This window comes from Oryctolagus cuniculus, chromosome 4, assembly GCF_964237555.1.
Source record: "Oryctolagus cuniculus chromosome 4, mOryCun1.1, whole genome shotgun sequence".
NCBI lineage: Eukaryota > Metazoa > Chordata > Mammalia > Lagomorpha > Leporidae > Oryctolagus > Oryctolagus cuniculus.
This window is the reverse complement of record NC_091435.1, coordinates 100,133,684-100,150,406: the sequence shown is the minus strand read 5'-3', so window position 1 is coordinate 100,150,406 and position 16,723 is coordinate 100,133,684. Positions and strand designations below refer to the sequence as shown.

The window sequence follows — 16,723 nt, the reverse complement described above, 5'->3', positions numbered from 1 at the left end:
CGCCCTACCCCTGCGTGTGCTTGCCCTTGCTCTGCCCTTGGCCTGTTCTCCCAAACCCTCCTCCCCTGGCAATACCCCATTGATCTTGTAAAGCCAGCTCCAGGGTCCTTTACCAGGTACCCCCGTACCTCAAGTTGGGTTAGACACTGCCTGTGGTTTTCAAAGCACTTTTTTTTTTTTTCCCAAAAGGTTTATTTATTTATTTGAAAGGCAGAGTTACAGAGAGGCAGAGGCAGAGAGAGAGAGGGGTCTTCCATCCACTGGTTCACTCCCCAGATGGCCGCAACAGCCGGAGCTGTGCCAATCTGAAGCCAGGAGCCAGGAGCCAGGAGCCAAGAGCTTCCTCCAGGTCTCCCACACAGGTATAGGAGCCCAAGGACTTGAGCTATCTTCTACTGCTTTCCCAGGCCATAGCAGAGAGCTGGATTGGAAGTGGGGCAGCCAGGACTCAAATGGGCACCCACACAGGATGCTGGCACTGCAGGTGGCGGCTTTACCTGCTACACCACAGTGTCGGCCCCCAGAACACTTTGTACATCTTTGTCATGGATGGGGTGGATGCAGGTTGTAAGATGTGGAAGGGCTGCAGTCTTGGAGAATTGAAGAGAAAGGAGTAGAGGACTAACAATTGTTTACCTTGTGAACCTGTGCTACACATCTTTGCAGATTTTCTGCTTTTTAAAGATCGCGAGAATTTATTTTAGAATAAAAATCAAATTAGATCCAATGCGGTATTGACATTTGGTCATATCATCTGGAAAGTCATGTTTGACTCTTGAAAAGCCAGGGGAAGGTGTGTTGGGTGATTGTTTTGTGTGCTGAGATTCTCTGTATTCCCGGGGGGCTTGTGGAGGTGATGCCTCCCACCTGTGCCCCTCAGGGAGGTGACTCGAGGTCCGACCTCTGTGGCCGTCTGAGACCAGGCCTCCGTCTGCAGGGCAGCTCATGCTCAGTACCGTAGCACTCGAGGGCTCCCCTTGTCCCCGTGCACACGGAGCATGTGAATAAGAGCACTATTTTTAGGGCTGGAACATCAGGGCAGTGCAACAATGACAAGAATTTAATGAATCAGAACACGCCTCCGGACTAGAGATGTTGCCTCAGGTGCAGGGATAGTATTTTCTTCCTGTGATCAGATTAAAAATGAGTTTTTTTTTTTTTTTTTTTTTTTTTTTAAAGAGACTGGTTTATTTATTTGAAAGGCAGAGTTACAGAGAGGGAGGAAGAGAGGGAGAGAGAGAGAGAGAGCGAGAGATAGAGAGAGCTATCTTCCATCCCCTGCTTCACTCCCCACTCCTTCACTGTAGTGGCTGGGGCTGGGCCAGGCCAAAACCAGGAGGCCGAAACTCCATCCAGTCTCCCACATGGGTGCAGGGGCCCAAGTTCTTGCGCCATCTTCTGCTGCTTTCCCAGGCACATTAGCAAGGAGTTGGATTGGAAGTGGAGCAGCTGAGACTTAAACTGGTGCCCATGGGAGATGCCAGCATTATAGGTGGTGGGCTCTCAAAATGAAAAGTTTAAAAATTATTTTCACTTATTTGGTAGGCAAAAAGAGAGGGTGGAGGGAAAGTGGGGGAAAGAGAGGGAGAGGGGAGGGAGAGAAGAGGTAGGGAGGAGGAGAGAGCAGAGTGAGGAAGGAGGTAGGGACAGAAAATTCAGATCTGCTGGGTCCACAATGGCACAGAGTGGGCTGGGCCAAAGCTGGGAGCCAAGAACTCCATACAGGTCTCCCAGATCAGTGGCAGGGACCCAGCCACTTGAGCCTTCACTGCTTTCTCCCAGGGTCCGCAGTAGCAGGAATTTGGAATTAGAAGCCAAAGCTGGAAATCAAACCCAGGCTCTCAGATAGGAAATGTAGATGTCTTCACTGCTAGGCTAAACACCTGTCCCTAAAAAGGAACCATTCTGTGTTTTGTTAATTAGCAAGTACATGGGCACTTCAAAATGCAGACGGTGAAATTAAAAGGTAAGTTTAGTTTGGCACAGAATTCTTTTGAAATCCATGCATATGAGGGGTTTTCAGAAAGTTCAAGGCAAATGTGTCTTAGGAAAATACTTTATGGTTTGTGGGAGTAGATGGTAATAAACCCAGTAAAGTTTGATGAAAGATATGATCTGCTTAATGAGAGAATCTAAGTAGGGAAGTAGGGAGGCATTAAGGAGGACCTCATGGCTTGTAGCCTTGGCAATGGAGGAAGCTGGGGCCCTTACAGCAAGTGTGCAGAGAGGGCATGCCCCTCTGGGATGCCCAGAGCTCAAAGGTCAAGGCCAGGATTTCGGTGCACTGCAGGCCCTGGCTTAGAGACTGTGCGTTTGTGACTAGCTCTTCCCTTTGAAGAGCCTCGGAGCCCACTTCCGGGTTCCTGAGTTTTGGAAGAAGCAGTGATTAGCACATATTCCCTACAGTCCCTTGGATTGGCTCAAGTTCTAGAGAAACTCAGGAGCCAGGGGCAGTATTTCCTCCAGGGTAACACATTTGGACAGATCGTCACATTGCATGAGCCGTTATAGACCAGATACATGCAGACTTAACTGCTGTATGAAATAAAATCCCTCTGGAATAAACCTGCCCCATAGACTACATGCATGATTGGCCAAGAGTCTGGCAGATCTTTTGAGTTGCAAATATGAAAACTTTCTGCCTTTACATGGACTGCAGAAGCTGTGGCCTGGACGTAGATGTCTCTGCCCCACCAATTCTTAGAAACAGCATTGGTAATCTATTAGTGGTATCGGGGGGTTGACTGGTCAGGAGGCAGAGAGCATAATGGCCTGCAGATGGATAAGTGGGTACGGGAAGCAGGGGTGCAACGATTTCTGTGTAATAGCCTTTGGGGAGAACTGGTGCATTGCTGCTTCGTACATGCCATTTAGGTGGTCCTGCCATTGAATGTACAGCCTTGAGGCTTTGGAAAGAGCCCGAGCTGGTGTGAGCTGTCTCGTCAAGTCCCCCACCCTGCAGAGCACCGACAGACGCAGTTTAGTGGCTGGACACAGCTGATGAAGGTGGGTGGGCTGGGGGGACCACTAAGCCTTGCAGCTACTTCACTGGTGACTCGGAGCCCAGTACCTGTAGTCTTGGCTGTGAGTCTGGAGCGGCCACCTCCCAGGGCCTCCAACTCTTCTTTTGGGTTTGGGAACCGGAGCCGGCCTGGCCTGCTCTCCCGTCCCCTCCGGAAAGCCTGGCAGGGCTCCTGGTGGGGGCTGCTCGCTTGAGTGGGGCAGCTCTGCTTTGCCTGCTCCGCTTGCTTTCCTTGAATGAAGCAGCCTAGAAAAAAAGTAGGAAACTGCTCTTTTCCCCAAACCGCCACAACGACGGCTGTGCTTGCTGACAACCGCCCACCTGGCTCCTGCCTCCAGAATGACATCTGCTTCTCAGCTGCACCAGGCAGCCTGTTGGGGGCCAAACCCCCCTCTTCCTACTTAGTAGCCACGTGACTTGGGCAAGTGCTTTAATTTCACTGGGTTTCTCCGAGTCTGAGGTTCCCCCGTCGTTCCTACCTTGCAGGGTTTTATAATCTTGGCTTCCCGTTGCCCATTGCTTCCTGCTTTCCCTCTCTGCAACTCTCCTTGCTCCTGCTCTCACTTCCTAGCCAGGGGTTCCGTGGCAGAAGGTGCTTGCTCTTTTCTTGGGGGTGAAATGCATTTATAGGGTCTTGGGGTTGCCAAAGAGGGACACCTGTGACATGGTAATTCTGCACAAGGCTGGGCCTTGTGGTGGAAGTTAGAGGTTCACATATATACTGGCTTCTGTGAGGGAAACTCTGTTTGGGGCTATCTTCATACTCACATTCAGCTCAGAGTGAGAGACTTTAAGTGGTAGGCAGGAAACCCAATCATCATTTAAAAAACTTATTTGTATATTTATTTATTTAATTTTTCACTTCATTTGAAAGGCAGAGAGACAGAGATCTTCCACCCACTGGTTCACTCCCCAGCTACCCACAACAGCCCGCACTGGGCTGACAACTCTATCTGGGTCTTCCATGTGGGTGGCAGGGATGCCCAAGAACTTGCGCCACCATCTGCTATCTCCCAGGGTGCACAGTAGCACAGGAAGCTGGACTGGAAGCAGAGGAACCAGGATTTGAACCAAGCACTCATGTAAGATATCTGTGTCCCAAGAAGCGGTTTAGCATTTGTGCCAAATGCATGCCCCCTCCTCCTCCTTTTTTACCAGTCAAGGGAAATGCATCTTGAAGAAAACATCTCTTTTTGAAAATAAAATAAAAATAAGAAAATCATAAAAGGTTTTAGTATTTCTTGTTAACCCTCAGGCTGGAAACTGCTCCTGTGGGTCATGGCTTCGTTTGAGCCCTGCTCCACTTGGAAACTTCATCCGTTGATGGCCTTCTCTGTGCCCCTTTGACCTGAGTGTGTCGCTGTAGCTTCCCCATCCCTTCCCCAGCTGGGGCAGATGACAGAGTCCTCACTGCTCACAATAACCAGAGTGAGGAAGAGTTCATAAGGGACACCACAGTGGAGCAGTGAGTTTGTAGGGCTTGGACTCTGCCTGTAGCAGGCCCAGGCTGTGCAGCTCCAGTCGGAGAAGACTTTATAGGAAGGGTGTTGGGGATCTCCAAAGTCAGACCAGGCAGCAAGGGTCAGGACTGCATTGCCATTTTGTATTTTCCTCCCTCCCTCTCTTCCTTCCTCCCTCCCTCCCTCCCTCCCTCCCTCCCTCCTTCCTTCCTTCCTTCCTTTCTTCCTTTTTTAGATTTATTTATTTATTTATTTGAAAATCAGAGTTACAAAGAGATGAGAGAGAGAGAGAGAGGGAGAGAGAGAGAGAGGTCTTCCATCTGCTGGTTCACGCCCCAATTGGCTGCAATGGCTGGAGCTACGCAGATCTGAAGCCAGGAGCCAGGAGCTTCTTCCAGGTCTCCCACGTGGGTGCAGGGGCCCAAGGACTTGGGCCATCTTCTATTGCTTTCCCAGGTCATAGTAGAGAGCTGGGTTGGAAGTGGGAGCAACTGGGACTCGAACTGGCACCCATATGGGATGCTGGCACTGCAGGAGGTGGCTTTACCTGCTACACCACAGCGCCAGCCCTTGTATTTTTCTTAATACTTCGTAGCCCTATGCAGGCTTTATCAGTGTTTATCAGAGAGGCCTACACCTTCTTGAGATTATATACATTTCTTTTTCCCATGTCGCTCATGTGGACAGATTTCTTTCAATGGATTTGCTGCTGAAAGCCAGGTTTTGGATTTTGCAAGTACTGTATTCTGGTAATTCCCTGTTAGTGGTGACCTAGTGGTCATTCCCTGCTGTGCAGCCTATTTTCCAATGATGACACCTTTTCTCTATTACCTTTTCCCTTGCTGTGTGTTGCAGGCTTTCTGCAGTTGGTTTGGAGCCTTGTTTTACTTTCATATTGCTTATTTGCTTCTCTTATGCAAACACTTCGTTTTCACTTTTTTGCATTTTAAAACTCTTGAGTGGTTCACTCTGGAATCCTGAAGGTACTGGAGATCTGTGCTCTGGTTATTGCAACATTCACGTCTGCCATTCAGAGATGGGAGAACCGCAGAGGGCGAATTCATAGGTAGGAAGTTGCTTGGTGAAAGCAAGAGAGGAGCATGGTCTTGGGGAGCAGTGCGTCAGGGCAGCCAGGAGTTGTCCTTGACCTGTTCTTTCCCATGTGGCCCCGTATCTCTGTCATCTTCTATGCTAGCGTGTACCAGCTTGAAATTATATCCTGAGTCTGCCCCAGTTTCCCCATCTCTGCGAGTGAGCTGCGGCCCTCTTCTCCCTGCCCCTTTCAGCACTCCCTGAGAGGATCCGCTGTGATGATGGACTTGATTTGTACTTGCACTGGCTGGTAGGGTAGCCGCTCTCCACCCCTGGCTGTGGAGCCCTTGAGATGGGGCCACTGTGACTGAGGAACTGAGTTTTTTTTTTTTTTTTAATTAAAGATTTATTTATTCATTTGAAAGTCGGAGTAAGTTTAAATGGCGAGAGAATGTTACCGTTCACGGGCGTACTATAGATTATTAAACAGATCTGTCTTGGGCACTCAGGTCACTTCTTTCATGATTCCAAGCAGCTGTTTTAGTTAGCATTTTTTTCTTTCTATTTTCCTTCCCTTTTTCCCCCAAATCAGTGTTCTAGAAAATTCTATCCTCTCATCCCTTTGTCTTCCCCTTAAGGTGAGTGAGTCATGCTCTTCTCCTGCGGTAGCACGTCATTTGTCCTGGTTGTGGATTTGTTGTGACTCCAGCTACCTACATCATGTTTCTCTTTGTGGCAATGACCACTTGTTTTCCACAGGAGACACTGTCCTGGAGTTTTCAAAACAAGGGTTACGCAGCGACTGTTTCCTGAGCATCTCGTTCATGCAGTCTCTCTCCCTTCCTGCCTTCCAGCGGGAGGCTGGTCTCCAAGAAAACACCCTGGTAAACAAAGTTCTCTGAACACCTACTGATTGACAATGTCATGTATTTTTATTTAAAATGACAGTTCACTTGCTACTCCAAAACATCTCATAACCTTGACCTTTATATTCACCAGTGTTTTAGAATTGTTTTAATTGGTAGGCAATAGAAAGTGACTTTGTCCTTGATGTTACTTCTGAATTGTAGGTAGGGTAATACAATGAAAATAATACATGGATGTGTGTGTATATATTGAGATGCTGGGGTAATACGACGTGAGGTCATCAATGAATGACTATGTATCTGCCATGTGTATATTGAAATGTTGGAGTAATACCATGTGAGCTCACAAATGAATCGACTACAGCTACAGATTCCAGTGAACCCAGTACTAACGATTGTGAGATGAAAGCAGATTTGGGGGCTAGACTGTCAGAATGGGGACTGAACGGGCAGATGTGGCAGGGTTTGGGATCTGGGAAACCTCCAGCCCTGCAGGCATTGACATGTGTGACCTGTCCCCGGAAGGTGCTTAATGAGACTCCTGCCTGTTGGTGAGCCACTCTTAGCATTGGACAGAATTCACCTGACAGATTGGTGCTGCTCAAAGTGTGGTTGGCTGACTGGTGCCCCCACTGAGACCTGACATTGCAGCCATGTCCAGATGCATGGTTAGTGGCTTAGTTTGCACAGGGAATAGACCCATTGGGTTTTGGGGCGCTTCCATGTGTAAGTCAGTCTGCATCTGGCTCCAGCTGTAAACTAATGGTGTGCAGTGGGACCTCATGTCTTTCCTTGATGAATAGAAACAAAACAAAACAAACTCTGCAATGCAACAACCTCATCCTTCCCGAGGATAGTTTGAGAAGGACCACTTTAGGCCAAGCAAGAATGTAGTGGGAGGGAAGTCTGTGCATCCTAAAGTCCAGAGCTGAAATCAATCAAAAGCCATTTGATCACATTCTTGTTTTTCTTGAAGTCTTTGTTGAAAGTACAGACTTCCTTTCCCCTTATCCCTTCCCCATCTGTCATCTGCATAGATTCTTTTTTTTTTTTTTTTTTTTTTTTTTTGACAGGCAGAGTGGACAGTGAGAGAGAGAGACAGAGAGAAAGGTCTTCCTTTTGCCGTTGGTTCACCCTCCAATGGCCGCCGCGGCCGGCGCGCTGCAGCCGGCGTACCGCGCTGATCCGATGGCAGGAGCCAGGTGCTTCTCCTGGTCTCCCATGGGGTGCAGGGCCCAAGCACCTGGGCCATCCTCCACTGCACTCCCTGGCCACAGCAGAGAGCTGGCCTGGAAGAGGGGCACCGGGACAGAATCCAGTGCCCTGACCGGGACTAGAACCCGATGTGCCGGAGCCGCAAGGCGGAGGATTAGCCTAGTGAGCCGCGGTGCCGGCCAGGTTCTTTTTTTTTTTTTTAAATTAATAATATTTTTCTTTTCAGCATTATTTTTCTATATACCCTTTCTATACATGTCACACACAATTTATAAATTTGCCACTTAAAATAATGTGATATCGCGAGTGTTATGGCTCAGGGGATTAAGCTGCCACCTGCAATACTGAAATCCTACATGAGTGCTGGTTTGAGTCCTCGCTGCTCGGCTTCTGATCCAACTTCCTGCCGGGGTGCCAGGGAAGGCAGCAGATTATGGTCCAAATGCTTGGCCCCTGCCACCCTTGTGGAAGAGAGGATGGAATTCCAGGCTCCTGGCTTCAGCTTGACCCAGCCCTGGCTGTTACAGCCATCTGGGTCGTGAACCAGTGGACAGAAGATTCTCTCTGTCCCCTCACCCCCATTGCTCTACATTCCAAATAAATAAATCTTTAAAAACAAGTGATAGCATTTTGTTGTTTATGTGCCAGTTTTTTTTTTTTAGCTCCTCTATTTGGGACCATTGTAACTTTTCCTTAAAATAGTGCATCTGTGAATATTTTTGTACAAATTCCATTTTTTCTCTGTTTGGGTTCCTAAATTCTGTATGCAAAGGGGAAATACCAAGTCAAAGGGTCACCGTTTGATTGCTCTCTAGAAAGACTGAACAGATTTATAGTGTGGGAATGGAGATATGGGTTTTCTCTGTGGCTTTAGGCTATGCAGTTTTAATAATTTTTGCTTGTTCAGTAAGCATATATATATGCCTGAAAATTGCTCTAATTGCTTACTTCAAGAAGCAATGAGAATGTCAAGATTGATTTTAATATTATCACATGTTTAAAACCAAATGATCTGGGGTGGATGTTTGGCACAGAGTTTAAGTTGCTGTTTGGGATGCCCATATTCCATATCAGGATGCCTAAGATTGAGTCCTGGCTACTCTGCTTTCTATACAATGTGCTAATGCATACCCTGGGAGGCAGCAGGTGATGGCTCAAGTGCTTGGGTCCCTGCCATCCCTGCAGGAGACCTATATGGAGTTTAGCCTCCTGGCTTTGGCCTGGCCCAGCCCTGGCTATTGCAGGCATTTGGGGAGTGAACCAGTGGATGAACTCTCTCTCTGTCACTAAGAAAAAAAAAACCAAAAACCCATATCAAATGATCTTAAAAAACCTCTTATGGAGTTGAGCTTGTATGTTGATGTCTTGTAATTTTATCAGATTATAAATAGTTTCTATATAACCTTTTATTCATTATACTTTACATCTTCCCCTTTCTGTTGTGGTTTTCTTGTTTGTTTTTATTACATTTTGTGGTGTGAAACTTTTTCACGAGTGTTTACATTTTTAGACTCAACTACATTTTCTCTCATGATACTGTTTATCTTCTTGGCTAAAAATTGTTGTCCCCTTCACAAACAGAATAAATATACTATTGTAGCCTTTTCTAGTTTTAAAAAAATTTCTTATCTCTTGGCTCTGTCTGGACTGTATTATGGTGTTAAGTATAAGATGTGTGACTAAGTTAATTTTCTTTTATACTGATGTCTAATTGTCCCAGGAACTTTTATTAGTAATTCTTTTCTTCATTTTTGTTTTTCTTGTAGTTTGACATGTATTAAGCAATTATCATAGAGCAAATATATTTCTGAATCTCCTTTCTTATGCTACCATATATATATAAAATTTTAAAAGATTGTATTTATTTATTTGAGAGGTAGAGTTATAGACAGAGAGAAAGAGAGAGTGAGACAGAGAAAAAGGTCTTCCATCCTCTGGTTCACTCCCCAAATGGCTGCACAGCTTGGAGCTGGGCTGATTCAAAGCCAGGGGCCAGGAGCTTCTTCTGTGTCTCCCATGTGGGTGCAGGGGCCCAGGGACTTGGACCATCCTCCACTGCTTTCCCAGGCCATAGCAGAGAGCTGGATCAGAAAAGGAGCAGCTGGGGCATGAACCGGCACACCGGCACCCATATGGGATGCCGGTACCACAGGTAGAAGTTTAGCCCACTATGCCACAGTGCTGGCCTTGCTACCATATAGTTTTTTTTTTGTTTGTTTTTGTTTTTTTTTAGATTTATTTATTGGCTGGCGCCGCGGCTCACTAGGCTAATCCTCCGCCTTGCGGCGCTGGCACACCGGGTTCTAGTCCCGGTCGGGGCAGCAGATTCTGTCCCTGTTGCTCCTCTTCCAGGCCAGCTCTCTGCTGTGGCCCGGGAGTGCAGTGGAGGATGGCCCAAGAACGTGGGCCCTGCACCCTATGGGAGACCAGGATAAACTCCTGGCTCCTGCCATCAGATCAGCGCAGTGTGCCGGCCGCAGCGCGCCGGCCGCGGCGGCCATTGGAGAGTGACCCAATGGCAAAGGAAGCCCTTTCTCTGTCTCTCTCTCTCACTGTCCACTCTGCCTGTCCAAAAATAAATAAATAAATAAATAAAAATTAAAAAAAAATTATTTATTTATTTGAAAGTCAGAGTTACATCGAGAGAGGAGAGGCAGAGAGAGAGGGGTCCTTCATCCGCTGGTTCACTCCCCAGTTGGCCGCAATGGCCAGAGCTGCGCCGATCCAAAGCCAGGAGCCAAGAACCAGGAGCCTCTTCGGGTCGCCCATTCGAGTGCAGTGACCCAAGGACTTGGGCCATCTTCCACTGCTTTCCCAGGCCACAGCAGAGAGCTGGATTGGAAGTGGAGCAGCCGGGTCTCAAACTGGCGCCCATATGGGGTGCTGGTGCTTCAGGCCAAGGTGTTAATGCACTGCACCACAGCACCGGCCCCTACCATATAGTTTTAAAAATTAACTCAACACGATTTGAATTTCATTTTGCCATCTGTTTTAATGGAGTGGCTCATCCTCCATTACCTTAAGCAGGTATTGTTTAGTATTGTGTCTTCTTAAACTTCTAGTTGCATTCATTCACTGTCAGCTGGTCTAGTTCTCTGTCGTCTGATTTTTCAGCTGCATTTTTGGCCTTATGGAAGCGGATGCTTTGCTTTTTTTCTGGGGTATTCATCTTAATGTGAAGGTGGTTGGGTAATGAGAAGACAAGGTGGAGGGTTTGAAACTCTGCAGAGTCTATTAGTTCAGCTCTCCTTCCCGGCTCTACACCATTCTCTGTGCTTTGGTCCTAAGGTTGCTGGGGAGCTCTATCAGCATACACTTGTCATCGTTACTGAGAGAAGCTGTTCAGAGCACGTGCCGTGGAGTGCTGACTTTGTGTGTGTGAAAGAAAGTGCATTAGGGGACTAATATTAATAAGGCAAGAGAGAAGAAAGCATCGATCACTGGACCGAAGTGTGTGTTTGTTCTACGTGGGGTAGCCTTTCTGTCTTAGTGTAGCCTGAATTTTTGGAATGACTGGCAAGTCCTTTGGGCCATGCCTGCAGCTCAGCATGCCAGTGAGAAAGAGCGAGCCCTTCTTCAGGGGCCAATCTGTGTATCTGCCAGAAAAATGCCCATGGATGCTTATAGTGGACTCCTTCCCCAGGTGGCCATTCCTCCTTGAGTATCAAAGAATTTTTCTCTTTGATTATGGATTTTGTGGCAATATCATGTGACTCCAGAAATTGAGACTGAATGCTTGGCATGTTAAATTTCTATCAAGTTCCCTAATAAGTTAAAAAAAAAATCTCTTGGTAGTGAAGCGAGCAAAGACTTTAGGATTATCATAGACATAATGAACTCTTGCATCATAGAGCAGTTCTGTGTTTTTCTTCAGAACAATGCTGTACTTGAACACTGGTTCTTCTTTTGATTACTAATTCTTTTTTTTAAAGATTTATTTATTTATTTGAAAGTCAGAGAGAGAGAGAGAGAGAGGGAGGGAGGGAGGGAGAGAGGTCTTCCATCCGCTGGTTCATTCCCCAATTTGCCACAATGGCTGGAGCTGCGCCAATCCGAAGCCAGAAGCCAGGAGCTTCTTCCTGGTCTCCCACGTGGGTACAGGGGCCCAAGGACTTGGGCCATCTTCTACGGCTTTCCCAGGCCATAGCAGAGAGCAGGATCAGAAGTGGAGCATCAGGACTCGCACCTGTGCCCAAATGGGATGTCGGCACTGCAGGCGGTGGCTTTATCCATTATGTCGCAGTGCCGACCCCTTGATCATTAATTCTTGGTTTTTCTGTGAGATTAATATTTGTGACTTCCAGCTTGAGTGGCTGTCAGGCTCACTTTTTATTCCTTCTGCCAATTTTTCCCAATTAAATAAGAAATATAAAATGATTGTGATAATGATGATTAGCCCATACTAACTAATAACCAACATTTTTGTGATGTTTTATGGCTCAGAAAGACCTTTTGTATGTTTCATTCCCTTTGAACTTCATGCAACCCTGTGAGGTAGGAGTTATTGCTAGAGTCATGTTTATGGAGGAGGACTGTGAAGCCCACACTCATACTGTACCTACCTGAGGCTATGTAGCTAGCAGGAGACAAGACCTCTGTTACAAACCCTATACTTATTCCTGTATGTCTTAATGGTTTGAAGGTTTTTAAAGATTTTAATTAATAAATTTGAAAGAGTCACAGCGAGAGAGAGAGAGAGAGAGGTATTCCATCTGTTAGCTCACTCCCCAAATGGCCACAACAGTCAGACTGAGCCAGGCTGAAGCCAGGACCAAAACTCATCTCCCACATGAATGGCAGGGACCCAAATACTTGGGTCATCTTCTGTTGCCTTCTCATGCACATTTCTGGAGTAGCTAGAACTCAAATGGAATGCCAACATTGCTTAATGTGTCAAATCACAACACTGGCCGCTGGTTTGAAATTTTTGATCAAATTACACTTTATTTTTTTTTTTTTATTTTTATTTTTTTATTTTTTATTTATTTATTTATTTTTTAAATTTTTTGACAGGCAGAGTGGACAGTGAGAGAGAGAGAGAGAGAAAGGTCTTCCTTTTGCCGTTGGTTCACCCTCCAATGGCCGCCGCGGCCGGTGCGCTGCGGCCGGCGCACCGCGCTGATCCGATGGCAGGAGCCAGGAGCCAGGAGCCAGGAGCCAGGTGCTTCTCCTGGTCTCCCATGGGGTGCAGGGCCCAAGCACTTGGGCCATCCTCCACTGCACTCCCTGGCCACAGCAGAGAGCTGGCCTGGAAGAGGGGCAACCGGGACAGAATCCGGCGCCCCGACCGGGACTAGAACCCGGTGTGCCGGCGCCGCAAGGCGGAGGATTAGCCTATTGAGCCACGGCGCTGGCCCAAATTACACTTTATTGGAAGAAAATACAGCAATTATATATTTTGATTACAATACGTAGTTTTCAGTTGAATGGGCTTGAAAAATAACTGACCTTTATAATGATTCAGTATTTTGTCTTAAGAGCTATAACTGTTAGAATGAAAAAGTTTATTTAAAAAAATTTTGGGGGCTGGCGCTGTGGCACAGTGGGTTAAGCCCACTGCCTATAACAATGGCATCCCATATGGGCACTGATTTTGAGTCCTGTCTGCTATACTTCCAATCCGGCTCCCTGCTGGTACGCCTAGGAAGGCAGTGGAGGATGGCCCAAGTCCTTGGGCTCCCGCACCCATGTGGGAGACCTGGAGGAAGCTCCTGGCTCCTTGCTTCAGCCTGGCCCAGCCCTGGCTGTTGCAGCCATTTGGGGAGTGAACCAGTGAATGCAAGATGTCTTTCTGTCTTTCCCTGTAACTGTGCCTTTCAAAAAATAAATACGTCTTTAGAAGATTTTTGAAAATGTGTAATCTATTGATCAAGTAAATATAATGCATTGTCTCTAGTTGAAGAACTTTTCCAGTTTTATTCAAAGGATCTCATTTAAAGGGAAAAAAACTCCTGAAGCACGCTTGTATGCTGTACGTATGAGAGAGAGGGAGAGAGGTCTTCCATCTGCTGGTTTTTCAGTCAGATTTTAACAATTTCTTTCTTTCTTTTTTTTTTTTTTAAATTTATTTATTTATTTGAAAGACAGAGTGGACAGAGGTAAAGGCAGAGAGAGAGAGAGAGACAGAGAGAGAGATCTTCCATCCACTGGTTCATTATACAAATGGCTGCAATGGCTGAAGCTGGGCCTATCTGAAGCCAGGAGCCAGGAGCTTCTTCCGGGTCTCCCATTTGGGTTCAGGGGCCCAAGGACTTGGGCCATCCTTCACTGCTTTCTCAGGCCATAGCAGAGAGGTGGATTGCAAGTGGAGCAGCTGGGACTTGAACCGGTGTCCCTATAGGATGCCGGAACTGTAGGTGGCAGCTTTACCTGCTATACCACAGTGCGGGCCCCAGATTTTAACAATTTTACTTGCAATTTTTTTTTTTTAGTATACAAAATTGGAATTGACCTTTGTCTGTTATCTTGTAGCTTTCAGCATTGCTAAGAAGAAATAAAAATGGACACTAAACATGTAAAAAAAATGCTCATTCTCACTAACCATCAGGGAAATGCAAATCAAAACCACAATGTGATATCACCTCACCCCTATTAGAGTGGCTAGTATCAAAAAGACATTAACAAATGCTGATGAGGATGTGGGGAAAAGGGAAACTCTTATATACTGTTGGTGGGGATGTAGATTATATCACCATTATGGAAAACGGTGTGGGGATTTCCCCCTCCCTCTTTCCTTCCCTCCTCCCTTCCTCCCCTTACTGCAATGAATATGCTACACAGAAAAGATATTTTTGGTGTATTTATAATGGGCCTCAATGTCTCTTTTGGTATTGTAATGTGTGTTCTACCGAAGTTCAGTATAGAAATTTTGATAGATGTGGCCGGCGCCGCGGCTCACTAGGCTAATCCTCTGCCTTGCAGTGCCGGCACACCGGGTTCTAGTCCCGGTCGGGGCGCCGGATTCTGTCCCGGTTGCCCCTCTTCCAGGCCAGCTCTCTGCTGTGGCCAGGGAGTGCAGTGGAGGATGGCCCAAGTGCTTGGGCCCTGCACCCCATGGGAGACCAGGAAAAGCACCTGGCTCCTGGCTCCTGCCATCGGATCAGCGCGGTGCGCTGGCCGCAGCGTGCCAGCCGCGGCGGCCATTGGAGGGTGAACCAACGGCAAAGGAAGACCTTTCTCTCTGTCTCTCTCTCTCACTGTCCACTCTGCCTGTCAAAAAAAAAAAAAAGAAAGAAATTTTGATAGATGTTTTTGGCAATTTTTGCAGATGCTTCAGTTTTTTTTTTTTTTTTTTCAGGGCAATACTAACTGAAGCTTGATCAAGTCCATTTCCTTTGAGGAAAAAATGACTAATTTGCAGCTTAAGCTTATAGAGAATCATGATAGGCAAGTGAGGGAGTGGGAGAGATGAAACTGGGGTAGAGTCAGATGTCTACAATGTACAGGACATCTTTGCTTATTGTGACAACAGGTCTTTGAATAATGTTCTGTACTTCAGAATCTGGCATGGAGGGATAAGATGAGAAATAGGTTCAAGTCTAACTCTGATACTTCTAAGCTGTGTGCCCTTGGGCAGGTGACTTATCCTTAGTTTTTAAAAAAGTATATAAAATGGAAATAATACTAAGCGATTTGCAATGGTAAGCATTACAGATAATATGCTGCCTACAGTAAGTGGTATATATCAGGATGCAATTATGATGGGACTCCATCCTTTATTATTTACTCACTAAGATAATATGTATTTATTTGTTATAATTTCTTCACGTGTCAGTAAATGAGGGAACATTGTAGAACCCTGTCCCGTTAAAAGGATCTAAAGCTGATGCTCCTAAGGACTTGCATCGATGAATGAGGAAGAACGATGGTGAAATATCACAGTGATGCTATAATTGGATCCCTTGCCAATTTTCTGCTATCCCTTATCTTTCCTTATCTCATTTTGGAGGCTTAGACAAGCAGGTTTATTTTCCAGGGCCCCTGACTGTGAATGTAGCCAGTGTTTGGTAAACTGAGTACTTGGGCACCCGGAAGCCAGAACTGGGGTGGGAGCTGCCACTGTGGGTGAAGGGTCACTGCAGGTGACAAGAGCCATGGTGGCTTTTGTCAGGCTTTGTCAGCACTGGTTGTCTTCCTTCGCCTTCCCTTTTTCCTGTGTTCACTCTACTTGGCCAGGTGACCTAGTCTAATGCTGTACCTGTCTCTTTTTTCTAGAATTCTGAAGGTGGACTCTATGTATGCATGAATACATTTTTGGCCTTTGGAAGGGAACACGTTGAAAGACATTTTCGAAAAACTGGACAGAGTGTATACATGCACCTGAAAAGACACGTGAGAGAGGTGAGAACCACTTTTGGAGAACTGGCCTTGGTGGCATTGACATTGACATTGTTTAGTGGCTTTGTCACATGGGGCTTCTCCTGAGCCCACATGATTTTCGATTTCTGGTCAGTGGTGGAAAACAGAAGTAGCACTGTGAGCAGAAATTCCTAGATTTCCTCCCAACCCTTTCTTAACCAGTTTTATTTTTCTTTCTTTAAATCCCTGATTGGAATTAAGAAAGCATGGGTTGACTTATTGGGAAAATGTATAAGTATAAAAAGACAAAAAAATACAGAAAACAATGTCAGAGACACTCATGGGTACCAAAATCAGTAATAAAAAATTTTTGGATAGTTTTGCTTCAGACTTAAAAAACATTGTTTTTTGGAAGTTCAAGTCCTGTTTGTCCCCTTCTCTCTCCAGAAGTAACCACTGCTGTGAATTTCTCATTCTCATGAACATCATTATATTTTATTTGCAAATATGTGTATTCATGAACAATATATAGTATGACTTCATGTGTTTTAAAGATGTAGATAAATGCTATAATACTGTTACATGCAATTCTGTGTAGAGTTTTCCCCCACTGAACCTTGAGTTTGGAATCTCTATGTTGAGATGCATCTGGATATACTTTAATTCATTTTAATCATTTAATCTATTTTATGAGCACCCTATAATTTATTCTTCTCCCACTGAGGAACATTTAGATTGTTTCTAATTTTTGCTACTACACACAATGCAACAATTAACATTTTTATACATTCCTCCTGGGGGTACAGTGGGCAAGATTTCTTTAGGAAATA

The 16,723-nt window shown here is 45.9% G+C and overlaps 1 protein-coding gene across 2 annotated transcripts in view; it reads left to right on the top strand.

The window, feature by feature from the left end:
• Window positions 1-16,723, top strand: part of USP13 (ubiquitin specific peptidase 13) — a 123,139-nt gene that overhangs the window by 11,683 nt on the left and 94,733 nt on the right. For both annotated transcript variants that reach the window (XM_008266542.4, XM_051818794.2), the window contains exon 2: window positions 15,810-15,935. In XM_008266542.4, coding sequence (XP_008264764.3) covers window positions 15,810-15,935 — 126 coding nt within the window. The remainder of the gene's footprint in view (window positions 1-15,809; window positions 15,936-16,723) is intronic.